This window comes from Caenorhabditis elegans, chromosome V (assembly GCF_000002985.6).
Source record: "Caenorhabditis elegans chromosome V".
Taxonomy (NCBI): Eukaryota; Metazoa; Nematoda; class Chromadorea; order Rhabditida; family Rhabditidae; genus Caenorhabditis; species Caenorhabditis elegans.
In genome coordinates, this window is record NC_003283.11 from 4,560,112 (window position 1) to 4,585,241 (window position 25,130).

At 36.0% G+C, this 25,130-nt stretch overlaps 4 protein-coding genes across 10 annotated transcripts; 2 read left to right on the top strand and 2 right to left on the bottom strand.

Moving 5' to 3' along the window:
* The first annotated feature begins 629 nt into the window (after positions 1 to 629).
* On the top strand, positions 630 to 1,712 carry Y61A9LA.4 (GED domain-containing protein). The gene is made up of 6 exons (NM_071837.2): positions 630 to 862; positions 907 to 1,018; positions 1,070 to 1,142; positions 1,193 to 1,297; positions 1,345 to 1,501; positions 1,552 to 1,712. Exons 1-6 carry the CDS (start codon positions 731 to 733, stop codon positions 1,570 to 1,572), a joined length of 600 nt encoding a protein of 199 aa, NP_504238.1. The 5' UTR covers positions 630 to 730; the 3' UTR covers positions 1,573 to 1,712.
* A 196-nt stretch (positions 1,713 to 1,908) lies between these two features.
* Positions 1,909 to 9,938, bottom strand: sut-2 (Zinc finger CCCH domain-containing protein 14). Of its 2 annotated transcripts, none has more exons than NM_001373021.2 (9): positions 9,866 to 9,938; positions 9,488 to 9,804; positions 9,324 to 9,428; positions 8,188 to 8,418; positions 6,413 to 7,193; positions 6,091 to 6,182; positions 4,256 to 4,669; positions 2,744 to 2,831; positions 1,909 to 2,688 (listed from the first exon to the last, which is right to left on the bottom strand). In NM_001373021.2, exons 1-9 carry the CDS (start codon positions 9,914 to 9,916, stop codon positions 2,539 to 2,541), a joined length of 2,229 nt encoding a protein of 742 aa, NP_001360618.1. In that variant the 5' UTR covers positions 9,917 to 9,938; the 3' UTR covers positions 1,909 to 2,538. The 2 variants fall into 2 exon arrangements, with proteins under 2 accessions (NP_001360618.1, NP_504239.2); NM_071838.8 differs by having other exon boundaries at positions 1,947 to 2,688; positions 2,744 to 2,825; positions 9,866 to 9,932.
* Positions 9,939 to 11,021: 1,083 nt separating this feature from the next.
* Positions 11,022 to 25,061, top strand: Y61A9LA.3 (the record flags this gene model as incomplete). 6 transcript variants are annotated; one of them, NR_147823.1, is made up of 12 exons in its annotated part: positions 11,032 to 11,090; positions 11,618 to 11,846; positions 12,187 to 12,277; positions 14,554 to 14,877; positions 16,164 to 16,496; positions 17,760 to 17,839; positions 17,890 to 17,952; positions 22,595 to 22,706; positions 23,012 to 23,129; positions 23,680 to 23,755; positions 24,746 to 24,818; positions 24,870 to 24,969. NR_147823.1 is itself a non-coding variant. In NM_071840.4 (9 exons), 9 exons carry the CDS (start codon positions 11,032 to 11,034, stop codon positions 19,923 to 19,925), a joined length of 2,232 nt encoding a protein of 743 aa, NP_504241.1. The 6 variants fall into 6 exon arrangements, 5 of the variants coding, with proteins under 5 accessions (NP_504241.1, NP_001338802.1, NP_001338843.1 ...); NM_071840.4 differs by lacking the exons at positions 22,595 to 22,706; positions 23,012 to 23,129; positions 23,680 to 23,755; positions 24,746 to 24,818; positions 24,870 to 24,969 and adding exons at positions 18,102 to 18,926; positions 19,692 to 20,087 and having other exon boundaries at positions 11,022 to 11,090; positions 12,193 to 12,277; NM_001351865.6 differs by lacking the exons at positions 22,595 to 22,706; positions 23,012 to 23,129; positions 23,680 to 23,755; positions 24,746 to 24,818; positions 24,870 to 24,969 and adding exons at positions 18,102 to 18,926; positions 19,692 to 20,031 and having other exon boundaries at positions 11,024 to 11,090.
* On the bottom strand, positions 13,022 to 13,813 carry hpo-39 (uncharacterized protein; the record flags this gene model as incomplete). Its single annotated transcript, NM_071841.1, has 1 exon — positions 13,022 to 13,813. The coding sequence occupies one exon, from the start codon at positions 13,811 to 13,813 to the stop codon at positions 13,022 to 13,024; it is 792 nt and encodes a 263-aa protein (NP_504242.1).
* Positions 25,062 to 25,130: the final 69 nt, after the last annotated feature.

Genomic DNA, 25,130 nt, shown 5'->3' on the forward strand with positions numbered 1-25,130 from the left:
GCAAACCGGCCAATTGCTGGAATTGAAAATTTCCGGTAATTTTCCGATTTGCCGGAAAAAATCGTTTGCCGCCCAAGCCTGTTCTGAATGAAAAATATCGATTTTTAAATGTTTCCAAAATTTTTTTGTCGCTTTCTCGGCATTTACCTGCAGCTTCTTGCCCAACTTTAGCTACTCAGCAGCTTCTTACCCAATTTTCGCCAAAGTCTTGCCCAAGCTTGACCTAAGTTTCACCCAACTTTAGATATTCTGATACAGATTATCTTACCAAACTCTGAAACAACTTTAAACAAACTTTAGCCAAAGTTTCACCCAAGTTTAACCGAGTTGCTACGCGCCACTTCTTACTACCCAAGTTTGGCCAAAGTTTGGCCCAAGTTTGGCCCAACTGTAAACACGCAGCGCTCATCCGCAGCGCTCTTAACGCAATGATTATTAATTTCGAAATCAACTTTCTCTTTTAATTATCGTTAATTTTTCTTCCTATTTCCGTCATATTTTATCATTTTCAATAATTTTTTTTTCAATTTTACACATATAATTAACTGTTTTTTGTTTTTTCTTTGAAACTCTCTTATTTTATTTGTAAACTATAATTTTATCCTTTTTTTTCAATGAAAAAATTTTGCAGCTACTGGAAAATGATAAATCAGCAGGGAAACGGGAGAACTTCTAGAAAAATAAAAAATAGCAGTTGAACGCTGGATGTATCGTGAAACGAACACTTACGATGAACCACAAAATTTCACAAGCTGACGGGTTTCCTACGTGTAATCTCACAGATATTTATAACTCTGAACTCTTGATTGGAGGTGATGCCGTCTCGCAACTTTCAAATTTCTATATGGTTGCCTTGAAAACTGTAAGTTGACATTTTGATATATAAAAATAATAAATTCAATTCAGATGCTGGAGCCTTCTTATAAAATCTGGGCATTTACTTACCGACCAAGCTGTGTTCGCCGTGTTGATAGACATTTTCAAGAGCTTCCACCAAAAGTGACAACAGCGATTATTGGTGCGTTTAAGATGTGAACAATTTCTAATCACAAAATCATGTTTTTTTCAGAAGTCGCATTCGATATTGTTGGAGTTTATTTGCCGGTTGAGCTGTCATACGGTTCGATTGATATGGAGCATGAGTAAGACATGAACCAACTTTAAACAATTGTGAATTATTCATTTCTTCTAGATTCATCAAAACGCTTGGAGAAGGAGCAGAACTTGAGGTTCAGCGCCGTAGGGACGAAAGAATCACAGTGTTCAAGAACGCAGTAGAAGCCCTTGGCAAAGCAATGTAAGAAATCTCGTAAAAATTGTAAAATGAAAATGGTATGATTTCAGGAACAATCTTCGAACATATCACTTTGATATTGCTAAAGGAGCACTATTCAACTGCAATAAACGATCTTATTGCGAGCATCATCTCAAGTGGGGACAGGTTCGAAAGTTCAGAGAACAGCATCAGGATGGAGACGTCACCAGAAGAAGTTATCAGATTGTAAGTAACTCAATATTTCTAATCGATAAACCAATACATTTTCATTACAGTGCAACCGGTCAACGCAATGAGCATGATGTCTCCGCTGCTGGACGATCGGTCAAAGACTCCACCCACTGAAGCTTAATTTTTCGTTGTTTTTTTTTGTAATTGATTTTTGTTGTTAACCCTGTTCATGTTTTGTCCTTAAATAAATATTTTCCACAGGAAATCGTCTAAAAAATAAAGTAAAAGCGCGGCATAATTCGCATCTAAAATCACCAAGGTCTTGCCCAAGTTTAGCCCAAGTTTTACCCAAGTTTTGCCCAAGTTTGGCCAGCTTCTAATCCATGTTAATTTTTCTTGGGTGAAACTTGGGCAAGAAGCTGGCGGTGAGTGCCGAGTTTCCTTAAAAACAATGAAAAATGTTTCGGCGGCAGAAAAAACTTGTCATTCAAAAAGTCCATTGGAGAACTTATTTTTATATGTGAATTTAAAAAAAAAACTAAACTTTTGGCATCATTCAGTTTGTGGATTGTGGAGGATTTTTGAAAAATAATAATAATGACAGAGAGAGAGAAAAAAAACAAGAGAAACAAGTTTTACACCGAGAACCCTAAAGGAGTGTGTGGGAGACATAAAAGACAAAAATAAACAGATTTTTTGGGCCGGAAACAGGGGGAGGAGTAGTGTTCCAAGATATTTGAGTTTAGGCTTGGAAAGCAGGTCTGCCGGTTTGTTGAAAAACCGAAAAATTTTTGCTTTTTTTTTTCAAAAAACTGAAACATCTTTTAAAAAATTTGGTGTTAAATATCGATTTTGGAGTGTTTTCAGTTTTTTTTTTCGGTTTTGACAAAAACGAAAATTTTTTGTTTTTCCAATTTTCCAATATTCGGTTTTTCGGTTTTGCTCAAAAAATCCGAAAATTAAAAAAAAAAAACTTTCGGCGGAACCCCTGGGGAGAGGGAACAAGCTACACACGTTAAAATGAGCTTTCACAGAGAAAAAAAGGAAAAAATAACGACGATAAATGAAAAAAATATAGATATAACTGGGGACTAGTTAGCTGTGGCGGAGGTCCATTTGTACTTGGCGGCTCCGGCGGATTCAGCAGCGATTGGAGCAGCAACTGGAGTCGGAGCAGCACCGGCCGGCTTATGGTAGAAATAGCATGACGGATTGCGGCAGTTGGCACCGAAACGGCATTCCTGGAAATTGGAAAAAAAACAATTAATTTTTTTGCTGAGATTTTTAATTTCAAACCTTTGGATGTTTAAAGTGACAAATTGGATTTCTGCATGCTCCTGCGTATCGGCATAGGACCATGGAATGGAGTGGAGCAATACTGAAACTGTCATAATATTGCAAAGGAAAACTTTTTAAAAATTGCCTAAATAGTCTTAAATCTTAGAAATATCACCAAAGAAAAACTGAAAAATTTCATTAAATTTGAAAAAATAAAGCATGATTTTGGCGATTTTTCCAACTCGGAGAAAAATATGTAAATAATAAAAAATAATAAAACAATTTTATAAAAATTGATTTTTTTTTGATTTTCCGATGCTCCGGAAATCAGAAAATTTATTTTTTAAAATTTTGTCGAAAATAGCTTCGAGATATCCGAATATCGAAGATTTTCCATTTTTCGAAAAAAAAATTAATTTTTTTTCCTTCGTTTTTTGTTGAAGAAATTCATGTTTTCCTTTGCTAATTTTATCTCCAATCACGAGATACTTATTACGAAAAAATATCTAATTTTGACGAATTTTCAATTTTTGCTAATCTCCTCACTTTGAATTACCGCGCTTTTGACTCTAAACTCCGCCCGTGTGGAGCATTTGAGTTTTTTTAAAACAATTTTGACGAAAATTCTTATTTTTTGTGTTGTTTTTTCAATTTTTCAACAAAGAAAAATGTCATAAAAGGTTAAAAAATTTGTTTCGCATTTTTAAAGAATTTTAAAAATCGAATCGAATTTTTAAAAAGACTTTTGACATTCAAAAAATATTTTTCAACATTTAGGTATAAACTTTTTCTTCATTAAAAAAAAAATAGAAAAATAACACAAAAAAAAGAATTCGCGTCAGAACAGATAAAAACCAAAGTGCGGCACGAAAAAATGGGCGAAAATGAAAAAAGTTTAAGAGAAAAGCGCGGTAATTCAAATGAGAAGATTAGCAAATATATTTTTATTTAAATCGCCAAAATTACTTTTTTTTTCGTTTTTTTATAAGAAGCATCTCATAATTTGGAGCAGTCCCAAAAATTGAAAATCGAAACAAAAAAACTCAATTTCCCGGAAAATTTAGAAAATTAACAAAAAGCAATCAATTTTTCACCAATGTTAGTTTATTTTGTTACGAAAAAACATGAGAAAACATCTAAATTTCTTCTAAAAAGAGGAAAAATGACCAAAATGATAGGCTTTTTCTGCCTATTTTCTTCTTTTCACGTGGTGCCAGGCTGCAGCCCCATTACGGTTTGATCTAAAAAAAATGCGGGGAATTTTTTGCCCAGGAAAATGTGACGTCATCATGTTCTTAGCCATGAGAAATCAGTTGAGAACTCTGCCGCATTTTTTGTAGATCAACGCAGATCAAGCCGAAATGAGACACTCCGACACCACGGTTTTTTAGAAAAAATTTAAGTTATCTAAAAGTTGAAAAATCGCCAAAATCATCGTTTTTCTTTCAATTTTCCTAGAACTTTCTCGTTTTTTTCTCTGGTTTTACCTGAATAATATTTTCTATTCTTTTTTTCAAAAAAAAAACTTACTCTGGAAGTGGTTTAGGTTGGACTGGAGCTACTTCAGCCTTTGGCTCTTCAGCTTTCGACTCATTTTCATCGCTTTTCTCCTCCTTTTTCTCAGATTCTGCCCCCGGTGCAGGCTTTTTCTTAATAGAAGCCGCCAGCTTCTCAGCCAAACTTCCAAGAGCTCCGCGAGCCGCTGGTTTTGGAAGTTCTTCGACTGCTGCTGCTGTTGCTGCTATAAATGGAGATGGAACTGTTAGCATTCTGCTGGAAGTGAGTGGATTCTTGAATTCAGAAGTCAGCTGGGCTCCTCCGGGTTGTTGTCCTCCAGTACCGTGATGAGTGAATGGACAGTGCTTTTTTGTGCAGAATCGATCGAATCGACATGGGGGATGAATGAAGAGACAGCGAATACCGAAAGTGCAATTTGGGAAGTTTCTGGAAATTTTTTGGAATTTTTTAGAAGTTAGTATTACCCAGGAATAAGATTTTAAAAATTTAAAAATTGCTGTCAAAAATTTGTTTTTTTTTCGATTTTTTTAAGGAAAATCAAAAAACAAAATTTTTTCCGAACTTTTGAAAACTATTTTCGAAAAATCCGATTTTATTCGAAAAAATATTTTTTTTTCGAATTTTTTTACAGAGAAAATTGAAAAAAAAAAACGTTTTTCGGTTTTTCAGTAAAAATCAGAAAACCCAGTTTTTTTTTAGACTTTATCAGAAAAAAATCGATTTTCCGGAGATTTTTGAAGACTCCTTTCGAAAAAATCGGATTTTTTTTTGGATTTTATTCGAAAAAACTGAAATTTTTTTAACCTTTTTTTTCATAGATAACGAATTAACGATTTTAATAGAGAAATTTTTTTTTCAGAGAACATCGATTTTCTGGAAAGTTTTTTGAAATTCAGAGAAAGTTAAAATACGAAAAAATTATTCGATTTGTTTTAGAAAAACATGGAAAAACAGAATTTCTTCAAATTTTTTTCAGAAAAAAAATATCGAAAAACAGGGTTTTTTTTGATTTTATTCGGAAAAATTCGAAAAAACCAAACTTTTCGGTTTTTTCATAATTAACGATTTTCCGGAAATCTTTTAAAGCTATTTTTCGAAAAATCGGATTTTTTCGATTTTTTACAGAGAAAACCGAAATGTTTCTTTTTTTTTAAGATAAAATCGAATTTGCGGAGATTTTGAAAGTTTTTTTTAAATCGATTTTTTTAGAGAAAGTAAATTACGAAAAAATTATTAGATTTCTGGAAATTTTTGGGAATTTTTTTAGAGCTATAAACCCAGATATAAGCTTTTTAAAAATTTTTGACAAAATTTTTCCGATTTATTTCAGAGAAACTCGAAAAAACGAAATTGTTTCGAATTTATCAGAGAAAATTGTTTTTTTTTTCTGAAATTTTTGAAAAAGCAATTTTCGATAAATCGGATATATTTTCGATTTTATTCGGAAAAAATCGAAAAAATTAAACATTTTGATTTTTTCATACAATTTTCCGAAAATCTTTCAAAGCTATCTTTCAAAAAATCAGATCTTTTTGATTTTTTCACAGAGAAAAACCGATTTTTTTTTCATATAAAATTGAATTTCCGGAGCTTTTTAAAGTTATTTTTTTTATCGATTTTTTTCAGAGAAAATTTAAATACGAAAAAATTTTTCTATTTTTTCAGAAAAACATCGTAAAACAGAATATCTTCAAATTTTTTTTCGATGTTATTCGGAAAAAATCGAAAAAATTAAAATTTTCAATTTTTCATAGATAACGATTTTCCGGAAATCTTTTAAAGCTATCTTTCGGTAAATCGGATTTTTATTCGATTTTATTCGAAAAATCGCAGAAATGTTTCCGTACTTGCAGTTAGTCGTAGGATGCATAAAAGCACACGTGTCGCCTTTTGTACATTTCGGCCAGAAAATACAACGCTCCTTGACATGATGATCTTCCTGAAAAAATTTGATTTTTTTTGGAAATTCACGTGGTGCCAGGCTGCCCCATTACGGTTTGATCTACAAAAAATGCGGGATTTTTTTGCCCGAAAAAATATAAAATATGTGACGTCAGCACGTTCTTAACAATGCAAAATCAGTTGAGAACTCTGCCGCATTTTTTGTAGATCAACGTAGATCAAGCCGAAATGGGACACTTTTTCGAAATTTCATCCAAAATTAATCACCTTCGCCGCACCACCACCCATCTGATTCTGCTGCTCACTGAGCACACTCAGTGGAGTCGGAATATAGGTTGGAGCCGCCGTAGAATGATGATAGGCATACGGTCCACCAGAAAGCTGATGCGTCGGCGGAAGCTCATCCTCCTCATCACGGAAGCTTTCCCGTCTTGCGATACCGCGAGCTTCGGCTACGAATGCATCAATTTCAGCCTCCTCATCATCTTCAGATTCTTCCGAATCATCGCCAATTTCGATTTGTCCATTCCATTTTTGCATCGTCGGAGAATCATCAGTCGGAGTTGAGTCCCGGGATGGTGTTATATCGAATATTATCCGATCATGTTTGGATTTTGGTTCTTCTGATGTTGCTGCTCCTGCTGATGCTCCTGACGCCGTTTCGATCTTCCGTTTCAAAAGTCCTCGACGTAATCCATCATCAACAACGATTCTATCTTGAATTCGAGTTTTTTTGATAGCTTCTCTTCCCCCAGAAAGTTTCAATATCATTTGAGGCCCTCCGCCGGTTTGTGCAAAATCCTCCAAAACGACTGCATCGTCCTCTTCAATCGGCGGCTCCGAAGTTTTACTGATTCGGCTCATACGGTCACGGATGCTCTTTTTCGGTGATTTCGTTGATGCTGGTTTACTCGGCAGAGCTTCAACATCCGACATGTCATCCTCATGATGAGTTTCTGATCTTTTTGATGATGATCCATAGCCAGCACTGACGCTTGCCTCGTTCATTGCACGGAGGAACATTGTTCCGCGTCCTTTGATATTTTGGCTGCAAAAAGTTCAAAATTCTGCGTATTGCACAACATAATTGACGCGCAAAATATCTCGCAGCGAAAAAGAAGACTACAGTAATCCTTCAAATGACTACTGTAGCGCTTGTGTCGATTTACGGGCTCGATTTTCGAAAAAAAAATTTTTTCGAATTTTGACAGCGATATTCAATTTTTCTTCGTTTTTTCGTATTCATTGGTCATTTTTGGGCTAATTTTTTAATATTTTTTCTATTATTAAATTATTTTAATTGAAAAACGTCCAATATTCGCGTCATTTTGATGAGTAAACTCATACAGGCGTATTTTTTACATTATTTCCTGCCTATTACGGCAATAGACGGAAAATAGTGTTGAAAACGCTTGTGGTAGTATTATCATCAAAATGACGCGAATATTGGGCGTTATTCAATTAAAATAATTTATTAATGGAAAAAAAAATATTAAAAATAAGCACAAAAATGGCAAAGGAATAGGAAAAAACAAAGAAAAATTGAATATCGCTGTCAAAATTCGAAAAATTAGTTTTTTTTTCGAAAATCGATTTTTTTTAAAGCAAAAGAAACTTTAAAAAAAAACAACATTTTCAATTTTTCATGGAAAATAATAAAATTAAATTGAAGCATTAAAAAATTTTTTTTTTGGTTTTTTGGTTTTTTGCAAGCAGGTTTTCCGGAAAAACATTTCATTAAATGTTTTAATGTTAATTAAAAAAAAAAAAAAAAAATTTCTTCTAAAAAAGGTGTTTGTTGGACTAAAATTTTTAGTTTTTCTGATTTTTCGTAAAATAGCTTAAAATTTTGGCCATTTTCCTTTTTTTTTGTTCAATTTTTTAAAATTTTCCTAAAAAACCGAATGTTTTCGTTTTTCGTTTTATCAGATTTTTCAGATTCTAAAAAATTGGTAATTCGCCACCAAAATAGCGATATTTTCTGCTGCTGCTGCATATTTTTTTTGTGTGAAAAACTCAATTTTCCATCACACACAACTCACTCTCCAGTCGGACGAATATTCCGCTTAACAGTGACTGTCGAATGAAGTTTTTTATCGGGACTAGCAGAAGCCTGACGAACAATTGTAGATGTGATAATCTTCCGTTCATGTGATCTTCCTCGTCGATGATCCTTGTGATGGTGTCTGTCATGCTTCTCACCACGAGCCCGAACATGTTCCTCCTCGTCTGAATATGTGTTTGATCTACTACGAGTTCTTCGGCGTTTCGATCTGAAATTTAATGAAATTAATTATTTAGTTTACAGCTGAAATCGAATGATCAATCCTTGAATTTTGCAAGCAAAAAATACACAGAAATAGAGGCGGAGCGTAATTTCGCAACCATGCGGCACAGGAGTTTTTTTTATTGCTTTATTAGACTCAAAATTGTCTGAAAACACCGAATTTCATATTGAAACTCCTCGAAAACCTCTCAAAAAACCAGTTAAGACGGCTCAAAAAATGGACTAAATTTAGTTAAAATTTGAAATTTGACTTGTCAGCGGCTGGTAACTAATTTTTTTGAAATCACCGTCAAATTTTGAGTATACAATGTAATTATCTTGCGTTTTCAACTCGATTTAGGTATTTTAAAGTCGATGAACGGCGAAATTATCTCTTCGTCCATCGACTTTAAAGTACTTAAATCAAGTTGAAAAAGCAAGATAATTACATTTTATACTCAAAATTTGACGGTAATTTCAAAAAAAAAATTAGTTTCCAGCCGCTGACAAGTCAAATTTCAAATTTTAACTACATTTAGTCCATTTTTTGAGCCGCCATAACTTTTTTTGAGAAGTTTTCAAGAAGTTTCATTATGAAATTCGGTGTTTTGAGACAATTTCAAGTCTAATAAAACAATAAAAATTTTGAATACACCACCTTTAATTCTTGAATTTTGCACAAAAAAAGCAGCGTCGCACAGAAATAGAGGCGGAGCGCGCTCTAATGATTAATCAGCTTTGAGGAGAGCGTGATTGAGCTCATTTTGAGTCCGAACCGTTAGTCCTCCTTTAAAGAGAGAGAGAGTACTGTAGTTTTCGCTACGAGATATTTTGCGCGTCAAATATGCTGCGCAATACGCATTCTCAGAATTTTGTGATCCCGAAATATTCTGTGTTCTATCAGAAAACTACCTCTGAATCTCTTTTCTCTTCTCCTCACGACGCTTCTCCTCTTCGGCCCGCTTTTCACGATCACGTTCTCGTTGACGCTCCTTCTCACGTTCTTTTTCTTTTTGCCTGGAATTTTTGAAATTTTCAATTTTTAATTATTTCTTATTCCTTCGCTCGGCACTTACAGTTCTTTCTCATGCTCTTCCTTCTCTTTTCTTCGTTTCTCTTCATGCTCCTTTGCTGCTGCTGTTGCTTCCAGCTCTTTTCTCTTATCCTCCTCCTTTTTACTAGTCTCTCCTTGCTTGTTCGAAGCGTTTTGTAGGCGATCGAACAGATCAAAAAGCCAGTCGACGAATTTCGCAGTGCTTTTTCCGATAAATAAGTTGAGATCGTCCTTCATCTGCACTTTTTCCTTCTTATTCGCAATCATTACCATAATATAATCGGGTAATTCATCGTCCACGTAGACGCCGAGCTCTTCAAGTTTGGCTCGAATCGCGGCCTGAATTAAAAAATTATTAATTTTTGCGATTTTTGAAATTTATTAACTTATTTAACGTTACCTTTAGTTTTTTCGACACTTCTGAGGTTCCTGTCCCTGTTTGAGTATTCATTTCGAACAGATTATATCTGAAAACCAAAAAAAAATCAATAAGCTAAATATCACAATTTTTGTTCCAATTTTTAAGATAATAATGTCATAGTAAGCTTTAAAAACTGATTTCAAAGTTATATTGGCTCAAGAAACTTCCGGAAGTTCACTAAAAATCACTAAAACCACAAATAATCTGGTTTTTCGAAAATATTCAAATAACGGGATAAAAACCGACACTTTGAATAAATCAGCGGCAATTTTTGTGTGAAAATTGACAGAAAATCAATAATTTAAAATAATTCAATAAATTAATTAGAAAAATTCAGGGAAAACGAATCGGAATTATACGAAAATCACGTGTATCCCTTTCTCTCTCACAATGCCAGCAGCGACAATTATTTGTCGTAAGATTCGGTGTAAAGTATGCACACACTGTGACGACAAAATGCAGATTTTTGCATAAAAGGTTTTTGTGTTTTTTAATCGATTTGCAGAGGATTTCTCAGGTTTTCTGTGTTAAAATTGAAGATTTTAAGGGTTTTTTGTCGAAAAATGCCTATTTTGTTCAATTAATCATTATAAATAACTAGAAATTAAGAAAATCGCTGGAATTTATGATTTTTCTTTATTTTTACGGACGCTTCATTTTTTTTTAAGTTTTAATCGATTTTCAGAGGATTTCAGGGTTTTTTGCCGGAAAAATGTGTATTTGGTTTATTTAATCACCAAAAATAACTGAAAATAGATTGAAATTTATGATTTCTTGTTTTTATCGATTTTCAGAGAGTTTCTTAGGTTTTCGAGCTTAAAATTTCAGATTTTCGGATTTTTTTTGCCGAAAAAATGCATATTTTGTTCATTTAATCACCAAAAACAACTAGAAATTGAGAGAATTTAATGAAATTTAATATTTAGATTTTTTTTCATTTTCAATCGATTTTTGAAGCACTTTCACAGTTTTACCAGCAATTTCCATCCTTGAAATAATTTTTTTCCAAATATTTCTAGACTGATTTCGTGGAAAACTATCGATTTTCTGTGGCTGCGTGCATTTCTGTCTGCGTCTCCCCTCGTTTTTCCTCCTCAAATCCGTTCTTGTCCACGAATTTCCGGTTTTTTTTTCCAGCTAGAGACATGCGACATTCGTCGTACGAACATGTTCCAAATCGGATAATTCCTCCGCATATTCCAATGTGAGCCGTTTTTTTTTCAAATTTTTTCCAACTTCTCGGTGTCGCAGCGGTTAGAACTTAATTATTATTTTTTTTATCACTTTTAAATAAATATTGTGGTCTTTGATTGGGCGTTTATTCATTGATTAGTACATTTATGGTCAGTGGGGCACAAATAAAAGTTAAATTTTGTGCCCCACTGACCATAAATGTACTTAAATCAACGAATAAACGCCTAATCAAAGACCACAATATTTATTAAAAAGTGATAAAAAAATAATAATTAAGTTCTAACCGCTGCAACACCGAGAAGTTGGAAAAAATTTGAGATTTTAGCTAAAAATTGGCCATTTTTTCCAAAATTTTCGAGCGGTCATAACTTTTTTTTTGAAATATTTTCAGAACGTCTCATTACGAAATTCGGTAGTTTTGGACCATTTTGGGTCTAAAAAGCAAAGTCTCAAATTTCGGTACCTCACCTCTGAGGATGAAAAAATCCGGATTTTCCGGGAAAAAAAAATAAAACTCATTTTTTTATATTTTTTCAGTGATGCTAGACGTGGCGATTTCGATAGACGTCCTGGCCCGCCGGTTCCTTCTATGAGAGCTGCAATTCTTGGAGGAAGTGATCCGTATCACGGATTTCAGCCGGTGGTGGACACCTATAATGGACCCGTAGTGGATAATTCGAGAAGACGTGGTTTCGATAAGGGGCCGTTTGGAGAGGATTTGACGACGATGGGAAGAAATGAAGGGAGACAGCCGTTGCTCAGACATGTAAGGAGCGCGATTTTGAGTCGAAAAGTTCAAAAAATCCAACTTAAAAACTCAATTTTCGCTGAAATTCCCTCCAAAACTCCCCGACCAATCAGCGATTCGCTCCGCCCATCTTTGAACCAATCAGATGGAGTGGGCGGAGTTCGAAGTCGGGGAATCCTCATTTTGAGAATTGACTTCAAAACGAGAATTCCCCGACCAATCAACGACTTCGAACTCCGCCCACTCAATCTGATTGGTTGAAGGATGGGCGGAGCGAATCGCTGATTGGTTGCGATGTGGTTTTTCTGGTTTTTAGACTTTTTTTTCGGATTTTGATGAAAATTCACGAATTAAATAGTTTCAGCCGAGACTAGACTTTGAGCACATTGGCGGAGAAATGGAAATCGCGAGAAGTCGGTCTGCATCTCCAGAAATTCAAGTTATCAGTGGTACGTTTTTAGACTGGACCCAAAATGGCCCGAAACTGCCGAAAATTTCTCAAAAAAGTGATGGCGATTCAAAAATTCGGAAAAGTAATAATAATTGTTTATTTGCCACAAGAAATAGCTACACCGGAAGACAAAGAAAAAAAGTAAAATAAAAAAGATGTGTGGACAGATAAATAAAATGACCAATTGGACCAGCTATAGCCCGGGAGGTCAAGTTGGGGGGAAGAGGGTGTCAAATGGGATAGAGCCTAGGCGCGACGCAAATGCATTTGGAGTTAACAGTTTAGGGAAACGTTTTGCTATTCGGTTCCACAACGACAAGTTAACATGTAGAAAACATTTAGACGGGACGCCACAGACAACAAGTAGATAGGGGTGACGAGTAGAGCGTGAAGCTCGAACGAACGATGATAAGGACGGGAAGTGATACTCGCTTGAAATAATTTTATGGAAGGTTCGGAGGATTTGAAGAACCCGTCTATGGTGGGTAGACAATAAATTAAATTGGGAAAGCCTGCTACTGTATGACGCGTACGATAAATTACACCTTTGAAAGACACACTTTGAGAAGCAATGGACGGACAAGACGATAATAAAGCCCGGTGGCCGTTTACCTATGCGTTAGCAACGGGAGCAGCCGAATCAACAGAGATAGGAAGTGGACGCGGTGACGAGAGAGTCACAATCTTAAGGTCGCGCACATAATAACGAATCTCGCCAGCTTGGGTATTTCTGTTATAAGCGTCAGCTCTCAACTCTCTCAGGATAGATAACATCGTTGGTCATATCGCGTCTGCAGCGGATGGGTCTTGGAAGGTTAGTGGGGCGATCAGGCAACGAACGGAGAGTTTTGGAGAAAGAGAAAATGAACGAATTGCGGTCGGCTTCAGAAGAGAAACGAATTTTTGTTGGGCGGGATAAGACTGGTTTGCGAGTTTTGACGCGGAAAGTTTGAATATGTACAGGGAGGGAGGGATTAGCGGCAATTAAATTATCGAGAAAAACCTTATCCTTGGCGGATTGTGAATCCGAGCCATCATCCGGTAGATTTTCAATCACGGCGAAATGAGTCTTCTTCTCAAACAGGGAAATGCTGGCTGCTGCTTCACGTCTTTCTGCAATGATCTCTGCTTTCTTCTCGGCTGATTGTCCCTTGAGAACATCGGCGAACAGGCGTGGAGCGGGCAAATTGGAGGTAACACGGGCAGAGCATTCGTTCGTGAGCTTGGCAACAACTACCTTGAGCTGCTCGACGGTTTGGAAGAGTTCCGATTGTTTGCTCTCCAGGGCACGACATCTGCTTTCAGCGGCGGTACGGAAGGTTCTCAAGCTCGAATTTTCCTTTTCCAATTCTTCAACACGGGTAGTGAGCAATTCAAGAGCGGTCGGGCGACCGCGCTTCCGGGTTTGCTGTTGTTTCTCCGGCGGAGAACTCGTACCGTGAGCGTCCTCCGGGAGATAAGGACCAGAGAAAGCGAAGAAATCCGTCTTCACCATAGGCACTGGGGCGGAATGAGGAGGAGGTGGTTCCGACATGACCAATGACCTGCAGCAGTTGACCGGCGTACCTCAAACTCAAACTTGGGTAATTAAACCAAATATTTTTTGCAGATGCTAAAACAATTTCCAAGTCAAAAAATTATGTATTCAGTCGGCAAGCAGCGGTGAAAGTGGTCAATGTAAAATGATGGATTACGGGAATACAAAACCTAAACTTTTTCTGAAACATTATACATATGCTGTTTAGATGCTGAAACTACCTGATTTTCATAACGAGACCGCTGAAAAAGTTTTGAGGTTTCCACAATTCAACTTTTTTGGTGAAAAAGTCGAGATTTTCGCACAAAAAGTTGAATTTTGAAAACCTCAAAACTTTTTCAGCGGTCTCGTTATGAAAATCAGGTAATTTCAGCATCTAAGCATCATATGTATCATGTTTCAGAAAAAGTTTAGGTTTTGTATTCCCGTAATCCATCATTTTACATTGACCACTTTCACCGCTGCTTGCCCACTGAATACATTTTTTTTATTGACTTGGAAATCGTTTTGGCATCTGCAAAAAATATTTGGTTATCAGTTTTAATAAGAAAAAACGGGAAAAAGCTGTGAAAGACGAAAGAAAACAGGCGGAAAACAAAGCAAGATAAATGGCCGCTGAAACTTGTCGGCCCCTCGGCCATGGCCTAGAAACCACTTTTCCTCGTCCCTCGTGAGGAAAAAGTTGCAGTGCCATTTTCAAATGTTTTGAAAACGAGATAATTTTATAATTTTTGCAGCAAGATCTGTCCGTGATGATCGTAGAAGAGACAAGCCACGCCAAAGACGATCCTCTCGATCCCGATCTCGTGACAGAGGTGACAAGGATCATCGAAAACCAGCAGCTTCTCGACGTAGTGATCGAGAATCAACATATCGTGAACGTCTCGGATCGTCTTCAGGCCCCGCGGCGGCTCCAGATATTATTCGAGATGGAATGGTGTGGGCCAACGATAATTATTTCGAATTTTTGAGTTTTTATATCGAAGTGCTCAACGAGAAGCTTCGTAGTTCTGTTGATAGAGATGTGAAAGGAATTCGAGAGATTCGAGAAGTTATTACTCGTGAGTTTTGAGATTTTCTGCAGGTTTTTTGGACAAAAAAAATCAGATTCGGCTCAAAAATCGGAAAAAAAAATGTATCAAAAATATTGAATTCCTCATGAAAAATACCCATTTTGGATTTTTTTTTTGTTGATTTTTTGGGTTTTCTCAACAAAAAAATCGGAAAATCGAATTTCGGTCGTTTTAAACAGTTTTTTTTGCTTAATTTAGGGCTTCCAGTGGATTGAGATTATAGAACATCAAAAAGATATGATTTTTTAATTTTCCTATTTTTATTTTTTAAAAATTGATTTTTTTTTTCGAAAAATTTTGTCAATTTTTCAACTTTTTAGAACTTTCTAAAAGTTATTTCAAAACAATTTATCCGAAAATCCAAAAATCATCGTTTTCCAATATATCGATTTTTCAATAATTTCTAATTAGAATCCAAAGTTTTTTGACGACACCCTTGATTTGGATCCAAAATCTGCATAATTCAACAAAATAAACTTTTTTTTAAATTTTGAGTGGAGTAGCGTAAATGGAGTAGAAATAGCCCGAAATTCAGAGATACCGCAAAAAAAATATTTAAATATCGCGAAAAAATGAAAAATTTCGTCCAAAATGAGTATTCCCCGACCAATCAGCATCTTCAAACTCCGCCCACTCGATCTGATTGGTTCAATAGTGGGCGGAGCGAATCGCTGATTGGTTTTGCAGTTCTCGTGTTGGGAGAGAATCAAAATTTAGTCAAAATTGAAAAATCGAGTTTTTAAGAATTGAATTTTCCATTTTTCGCCATTATTTTGTGCTCCGTCGTGCAGTGCAGGGATGGGCGGAAAACAATTTTCGGCAAATCGGCAATAATGTGCCGAAAATGAAAACTTCCGGCAAATCGGCAATTTGTCGGAATTGAAAATTTCCGACAAACCGGCAACTTGACAAATTGCCGGAATTAAATATTTCCGGCAAATCGGCAATTTTTAAAAAAATTAAATTTACGGCATATCGGTAAATTGCCGGAATTGCAAATTTCCGGCAAATCGGCAATTTGCTGAAAATTAAAATTTCCAGCAAATCGGCAATCTGCCGGAGTTGAAAATTTCCGGCATATCAGCAATTTGCCGAATATGGAAATTTCCAGCAAATCGACAATTTGCCGGACTTGAAAATTTCCGGCACCTTGCCGAAAAAAAATGCCGCCCACTCCTTGTGCAGTGCCTAATTTTATCGAAAAAAAAATCGAGATTTTAAAAATTCCGCTTACATTTTTAATAATTAAATGTTTCAATATGCTCCTTTTTCAGCTGCTACCGAACCCGAAAAGGACCGGATCGTCTTGCCACCGAACTTTAATCGTTCTGATCGTGAACGTATGCTTCACTGTGACACTACCATCACCGGGCTCCCCACAGCAATTTTCTTCGGTAGTGGATATGGTCCACGTGAACATTACGCAAAATACTCGGCCGCCAAGGATTTCTTTGATAAATGTCTTAAAATTCGAGTTATGGATGATGAATTACACGCGGCGATTGGTGAATGGCCGAGATTGGATAGAACTTTTAAAACTCAGTTTAAAGTTAACATTTCGAAGTCTGTGAACGCTGTGATTCTGTTGATAAAGCGAATGGCAAATGGTATGGAGATTTTTAGGCGTTAAAAGTTCCTGAATAAGTGTCAAATAGGTGAGCGGCGGACAATTGCCGGTTTGCCAGAAATTTCCATTTTCGGCAACTGGGCGAAAATTTTTGTAGGGATTTTTATGGGCAAAAAATTACAAAAAAAAATACAGTGCCTTTCGGCAAATCGGAAAATTGCCGGTTTGCCGTTTTGCCGGAAAATTTTGTTTTCGGCAAATTGCCGATTTGCCGGAAATTTTCAGTTCGGGCAAATTGCCGGTTTGCCGGAATTTTTCAGTTCCGGCAAATTGCCGGAAATTTTCATTTTCGACAAATTCTCAGCTTGTCGATTTTCCGGAAATTTTCCATTCCGGCAAACTGCCCATTTGCCGCAAATTTCCGATTCCGGCAAATTGGCGGTTTGCCGTTTTGCCGGAAATTTTCAATTCGGGCAATTCGCCGATTTACCATAAATTTTCAATTCCGGCAAATTGCCGGTTTGGCAGTTTTCCGGAAATTTTCCATTCCGGCACATTGCCGATTTGCCGGAAATTCTCATTTTCCACAAATTGCCAGTTTGCCGGATATCAATTTTCCGGAAATTTTTCATTCCGGCACATTGCCGATTTGCCGGAAATTCTCATTTTCGACAAATTGCCGGTTTGCTGATTTTAGGGAGTATTCATGGGATGCGTACAGTTTTGCTGATTAAAATTGAAATTCTGAAATTTCCAAAAAAAAGTTGAAGTCAACAATTTGCCCAAAATTTTCGGCCTTTGCCATTTTTTCGGCAAATTTGGCAAATCGCTTTTGCCCGAAATTGCCCGAAATTTGAGAAACGGCAATTTGCCGACTTTGCCGTTAACCAAAAATTTTCAAGTTAAAAAAATATTTTTTTGCAGTTTGCCGCTCACCCTTGATGAGTGCCGTAACCTTTATGTACTGAAATGAACGTATTTCATTATGAGACTTTTTCAAAGGTTCAAAATTTCAAAAAATGACCGATTTTTAGCTAAAATCTCGAATTTTGGTCAGCCGCAGAAGTCGGAAATTGAGTTTTTTCGAATTATCATCTTTTATTGCATATTTCAGACATTTTTCTTAACTTATTTGGTAGTTTTAGGCACATTTATGGCCAAGATTATATCAAAATTTTAAACTGCCATAAAAAATTTCGGGAATTTTTTTTGAGAATTCTCATTATGAAATTCGTTCATTTGGGCGCATTTTGAGTTTTATCTATTATTTTCTATTTTTATTTTCCCGCAATATATTTTTCAGAGCAACTTCCACCTGGATTCATGACGATGCGTACACTTCCAATCGATATTATCGACAGATTCAAGTTTCTTCTTCGAATGGTTATTTTTTCGGTTTTATTACTTTTTTTCGTATTTTTTTCATTGTTCAGGTCGTGGCAGACGTCTACTACCAGGGAACAGAATCATCGATGGCTGTGCCAAAAGCTCTGGAGGTTAGTTTTTTTTTCTAACATTTTTTTAAATTTATTCACAAATAAATGGGAATTCACGAAATCAACTGGAAACGAAACTAGAACTTCATCGAGCATTCCAAATGGAAATGGGAAGTTTTTTTTTGTGAAAATCTCTAAAATTATTATAGACTGGCTACAATACTCAACCGTACCCCCCAAATCAATATCCTCTTGATACTGATATTCGTCGTCCAAGTGAGCGTCCAAGCAATGGGCCGAGCGCTGAAGAAGCCGCGCGTGTGCGGGACCAGGAGATCAAAGAGCAAGTTGCTCGAGAACTCGAGAAAAGACAAAAAGTAATGGAGCAAGAGATTAGAGCGAAAATTTTGGAAGAGGAACGTGCGCGAATTCAAGGCGAAGCTGAGAGGGAGAAAAAACTGGAATTAATGAAAGCAGAAGAGCAGAAATATCAAAAGGAGAAGGAAATGAAGGAGTTCGAAGAGCAACAGAAGAAGGCGATGATGACGAAACAAGTGGAAGATGATTTCAATGTGATGGTTGAACAGCTAGAGAAAATGTTTGTGGAGGTCCGATCGAAGGGATTGAATCATATTCTTGATATGATCTATGGCTCGGCTACTTTTAAAACAATCCAGTTGTATTCATCAACGCTTACATCGCTCTCTTTCGAGCAGAAGCAGAAGCTTGTACAAGACTTGAGATCTCTACTAGATTCGGTTACGATGGGGATGAAGGTGGCGGCGGTGGCACAGATGTCTCAGGCTCAGAATCCGATTCAAGGAGGACTGTTTCAACATCAGCAGCAGCAGCAGCAGCCGATGATGAGTGGTGGTGGTGGATTCGTTTCCGGGGTTCAGGTGGTTCCAATGCAAGTTCCAATGCAATCCTACCAGATGCCACAAATGCAGATTCATCATCAGGCATTCCCACAGCCACAACAGTTAAACACGACTCCTTTGTTGTCGTCATCGGTACCGATGAGAAGGGATGAGGTGCGTAGAGTACACATGAAGTGGTTGCTGGGAAGAGGAACGCTTAATGGATATTTGTATGTCAAAGTGTCCCATTTCGGTTTGATCTACGTAGATCTACGAGAATCACGGATTTCTAAATTGATTGTGCATGGTAAAGAGCGTGCTGACGTCACATTTTTTTTTGGGAAAAAAATCCCGCATTTTTTGTAGATCAAGCCGTTATTGGACAGCCTGACACCATGTGGACTTACCGTATATTCTCTATTGGTGCTGTATGCGGCACTAATTTTGGAACGTCTCCATACAATTGGAGTTGACTAGCTTTTAGCTACAAAAACTCATTTTTATGGCAGAAATTCATAAAGAATATGGATTTTTGTAGCAAACAGTAATTCAATGATGTGTGTAAATTAATAAGAAATACTCACCAAAATCTCGAAATTATGGAGATGACTCTTTCATTTAAAACCTAATAGTAAGTGCCGGACTGATAGAGATCAGTGTTGTGCGGCTCTTGAAAAAAGTCTGCTCTCAGCTCGCGCCGAGAGCCGAAAAAATCCCGATTTTCGGCTCTCTGCTCGGCTCACAGCACTGTTAGAGACTACAGCTCTAATTTTTGGAATGTCGGTTAGGGCGCAGTACTAAAGAGAATATACGGTCACGAGAACTGCCACTACTGCCATTTCCGTTCCTCTTCTTCGTAGCGACCATTATTGGTGTTTTATTTTCATTTTCTAGTTTTTTATCACATTTTACGCTACAGCTATAACTAATTTTCCGCAGGTTCGACGTGTGACAGTTGGCGACATGCGTCTTCGTAGTCTTTCCCGTTCTGAACAACGAGATCTCCGTGTCGGAAATAAGATTATTGCTCAGGATTCCAAGACCGGAACCTGGACGCTCGCTACTGTTGTGAAGATTCGTGAAGATCGGGTTACGGTATCAGTGGCAAATGGTACTTGGAAAAAGGACATTGATGATTTGTACAAGGAGGACGATGGAAGTCTGGTATACTGAATTGTGGCACTTTTGTTTTGTTTCTCATTTATTTAAAATTGAACTCTTCACTTTTGATTAAACCACTTTCTATCTTATTTGATAATAAATATCAACGCCGTTGTGACCAATTGTGAAGAAAGACGAGAAAAAACGAAATCAGCTCCTTCTCTTTTATGTGGGAAAAACGAGTACTCGCCGGGGCTTAAAGTTTTCAGAGTGATCTTCAATTTTCGCCAATTCTCAGTTGGAGCTTTGAGTGGTCGCCTGGGATTTGAAGCCGTGTTTTTTTACAGGAAATATTCTACGATCTACAAGGATGTGCCAACAATTTGAGAAGACCATATTCCTCGGATTAGATATATATTGGAAAACACAGTTTGAAAGCTGGAATAAGCATACTTCACATGAAATAGCGTGGTTCCAGGGAATCTACTGCGAGGATTGATAGACTGGGATTGCCATTTAGGACGCCCTAGGTCGTCCTTCTCAAAATGTGCCGGAAGCCTTATCTAAAAAGGCAGTATAAAAATTGAGGAATTCGTACTAATTAACAGCCCTACTGTATTATAAACAGTTTTAATCTGAAGAGAACGAATATACTCGCTATAGCGACTCGACTGTACTGGGTATTTTGCGATCTGCACTTTAAAAAAAAGTTAATATCGTTTAATTTAAATGTAGTTGTGGCTAATCTAAAATGCCATCATTTAAATAATTGGCACTTCTAGAAATCGGTTGGAATTCGAAGCGAGTTTCATCTACATCTACAGGAAATAATTCATGAGTCACAAGGATTTTGAAAACATTGCAGCAGCTGTTAAGCCATACATTCGATAGCAAAATTTTGAAGTCTAGAATGCATATTCTCTACATGGAATATCTTTTTTTAAAAGAAAAGATGTGATGAAAATTGACCATCAGCACGACTTGTACTTTGAACAGGCCAATTTGCTCAACAGTGGTTAGACCCATTTTTTTCAAAATGTAACTTTATTTCATTTTATTGATGGGTAGTTAAGAAGAATTTACAATGAAATTATCAACTAGCACATATTTTCAGCGACTTTAATACACACTATGTACAGTTTGAATTGGTCAGATGCGAGAATTTCAGCTGAAGCGAAAACTCGAGATTAGAGAAGATTAATTGATGCGCGGAAGAATCGATATTAGGATTTACGATACTAGAAACATTTCAAGTGCAACATATTGCAAACGACGAGGAACCAGATTAAATTAAGATAGCTTTCTTTAGGATATCATTCCAGGCACTCAACATTCAACAAGTAAAGTGAAATTTCACATTCTATATTGGTCAAAGAACAAGATCCACTATTACACTATTGCGCCTAGTTTCACTTTTCTGCGATAGAATTCATACCTATTATGGTTCTTATGGTTCTAAAAAATCTGTTTTAGAGTAGATCCCATCGATATGAGCGTTCTGACAAGCAGACCATAATTCTGGTAATTAACTTATACGAGTTATGCTACGTACATTTAGGTGCAGTATACGGTAAGATTTATTTTCGAGAAGATTCAGAATGATGTCCTCCACTTCCAAAAAGAAGTCGGTAGGTATTTTGAAACATTCGGCGAAGGAATATTTGTGTCTAATTTCCAGGTATCAGCGAGGGGTTCGATTCAATTGGAGTGACAAAAATGGCTTCTGGGGCACCACCAAGTTGAATGAAATATTTGAGCGACGGAACTGATGTCTGTTTTTGGAATATCAAGTAAATTTCGAGAAACGAGAAACACCGATTCGATATTTTTGGGAAAAAAACAAAAGAAGAATTGATAAAAGCAGTAACCATCAAAAGATGTACTGAAAAGTGAAGCATCGTTCACTAGATATATTTAGCCAATGAAGCTAGAAAACGAAATGGCTAGCCGGTCGGTAAGATTTTTTTTTAGGTGAAAAATTCATTGAAGAGTGAGAAAATACGTATTTAAAAATATATACAAAATCACGTGAACCATGAAATCCAGAGACATTAGTCATATTTTTTGCCAAGTAATAGGAATTGACGTGGGTTTTCGAAAAGGTCAAGAACAAGGTTCAATCCGTTCAATTATTTCAGTTTTTAGTCACGCATGGCGCCTTCTCGCCGAAAAGAAAGTTTCTCGAAAACTCTAAAAGAATGTTTCGAGAAGTTCAAATCAAGTGGAGAACATTTGGTTTGTAGTTGTTGTCTGAAGCTCGGCGAAAGTGGTGGTGAGCTTACAGTTTGGATTTCAGATTAACTCGACAAGCTTGATACCGAAAAATTCGATGGCAATGGAGGACTTGCGACGTGGAAAAATCATAACTTTGGAGAGAATGCAAAAGGCAAAAATCCCATCATACGTGTTTAAAGCTATTGCGACAGAGGCGAGAGCCGCCCGTCCACTGATGAGCCTGAATCTGCAGACACCTCCTCCACCCGTACCAAAGTTTTTTCAACAACAGCAACCGCAAAAAATTGAGCTCAAACCCCCTGTGAATCAGAATTTTCCTCCCGATGAAAAGCAAATTGATGAAGTATTGAAACGGACCAACGGAATATTTCAAAAAATTTCAGAAATTCTCAAGACACCCCTTCTTGCCACTGTTGGTGAGATGAAACTCGAATCGAAATTCAAAAAAAAATCTAATTTTAATATTTTAATTATTCATCTGAAAATTAAAATTGAAAATTTTCCAGACCGTCGGAACATTGACAATTCGACGTGCCTATTCACCTACCTGCAAGGATTTCCGTGGGCGTTGACTGGAGGAATGGTCGCGTTGGATACAATGGATATTAATAAACCACCGTATGTTATTACGAAATTCCGAGAATGCGTGTTACACAACATATTTGACGAGCAAAATATCTCGTAGCGAAAACTACAGTAACCCTTTAAATGAATACGGTAGCGCTTGTGTCGATTTTCGGGGCTCGATTTCCTAAATTAATTTTTTTTTATTTAGGAAATCGAGCCCGTAAATCGACACAAGCGCTACAGTAGTCATTTTAAGAATTACTGTAGTTTTCGCTACGAGATATTTTGCGCGTCATATATGTTGTAATACTGGGTCTTCAATTTGAAACAAAAAACAAACTTTTACAAGTTTTCAGGCCTCCCCAAGCCATCTATCAAGCCGCGCGGATTCAGTTTTTCCAGTCCCTTCACACTCTCATTCCGCCACCGATTTTTGGAAAAATGCGCAAATGTGTGGATTCGGGCAATGATATGGTACTTTGAAACTTTTTTGGAAAAAGTTTTGAGCTAGTCGTAATTCTGGAAATAATCATACTTTACTGAAAAAAATTTTTTTGAAAAAAAACGTGTATTTTTTTGAAAATTTGAAAAAAATCAATATTTTATGATTATCACTCAGACGCGAAATATTGCGATTTTTGGGCCAAAAATACGGTACCTGGTCTCGACTCGACATATTTTTGTCAAATGCAAAAAGGTGTGTGCGCCTTTAAAGAGCACTGTAATTTTAATGGTGCAGAATTTTTACTAGATTTTTCCTAGTTTTCCTAGTATTAATTAAAAAAACTAAAGTTTTAACAGAAAAACTATGAAACATCTTTGAAAATTCCGCACCAAAAAATTGAAATTACAGTACTCTTTAAAGGCGCACACCTCCGCGAGATTAACAAAAAATTGTCGTGTCGAGACCTGCTACCGTATTTTTGGTATCGAAAAATCGCAGAATTTCGCATCAGGGCAATAATTTAATTTTATGAAAACAAAAAAAAAAGGTTATTTTTATTAAATAAATTTGAAATTTCAGGATTGGTGCATGCAAGTCATTTCCAGTGATGATTTTCGAGAGATTCTTCAACGAGTGGTTGCATCGAAAATAAATCGTAAGTTTTATACAAATCGCCATGTTTTTAATACGTTTTTGTTTGAAAAATGGTGTCAAAATATAGAAAATCACTTGATTTTTTTGAAAATTACAATGATTTAAGCTTAAAATTTTGAGAAAGACCTCAAAAATGGCCTGAAATTCGCCAATTTTCAACTTTCGTGCCATTTTTGAGCACTTTCTCGAATGTTAAAGCTGAAATTAATGTAATTTTCAGATTAATCAAGTTATTTTCTATATTTTGACACCGATTTTCATTGAAAAATATTGAAGAAACATGGTGCATTACAACATTTTGTAGAATTGCCGCCCAGAATATTATTTTTTAATCGAAAGCGAGAAAGGAAAAATTTTTATCGCCAAAACCCCAAGAAAGCGAAAAACGAACAACTTTGTAACATTTTCTTGAAAAATGTCGAAATTTTAAGCATACATGTACCCTGAAACATTTACCGATATCATTTTTTGGAAAAAAACTTGAAAATTAAAAAAAAAGATTTCTTCCAGTAGGTGGAAAGATTAATAAAATTAAAAATTTTTTGCGTTTTTTTTAAATCGGAAATTTCCGTTTTTCCGTTATTCCAAAAACAAATTCAGTTTTTCGCAAAAAAGCCTAAAATTTCGGTCGTTTTTCTTCTTTTTAGACAAAATTTATATCATATTTTTTCATCAAAATATACAAAATTTGGTAAAAAACTGAATTTTATTGTTAATTTTCTGAAAATTTTTTTAAAATGACCCTCCCTCACTAGAACTGGGACCAAAAAAAAAATTTTGGACCAAAAAATCAAAAGAAAAACCTAAAAAATTTTATGCTTATAAGAAGCATGCTTGAATTTATTTTTAAAAACCGTGAAAAAAAAATAATTTTTTGGGTTTTTTTGGACTAAAAAATCCAAATAAGACCAAAATAAATCAATTTTTCGTCAAAATACCAACATAAAAACCAAAAAGTCGTAGCTCTGACCCTTACCCACAATTTTTTCAGCGATCTACTCAATTCTGTGGTCCACAAAACCGATGGACTATGATCCGACGAATCAAGAGTTTTCATATGCGAGGTAAAACAAATATTTATACTTTTGATTAAAACATAAAACTGTTGTTTTCAGATCAGCACTGTTCAGACAAGTCGAAGCGGAAGTGAGATCATTTTGGACTTATGAGAAGATTGGAGTTTATTTGAAAATGTATTTTAAGACTGTTGAATGATTTTTTTTTCTGTTGATGTATGTGTGTGTGTATTTATTTATTTATTCGAAAAAATTTTAGATTTGCACAATAAAATTACGCTATTTTTAAATTTGTATTTATTTATTTTCTTAATTTCCTGTTTTTTTGCTGGAAATTTCAGTTTCTGATGTAATGCGTTC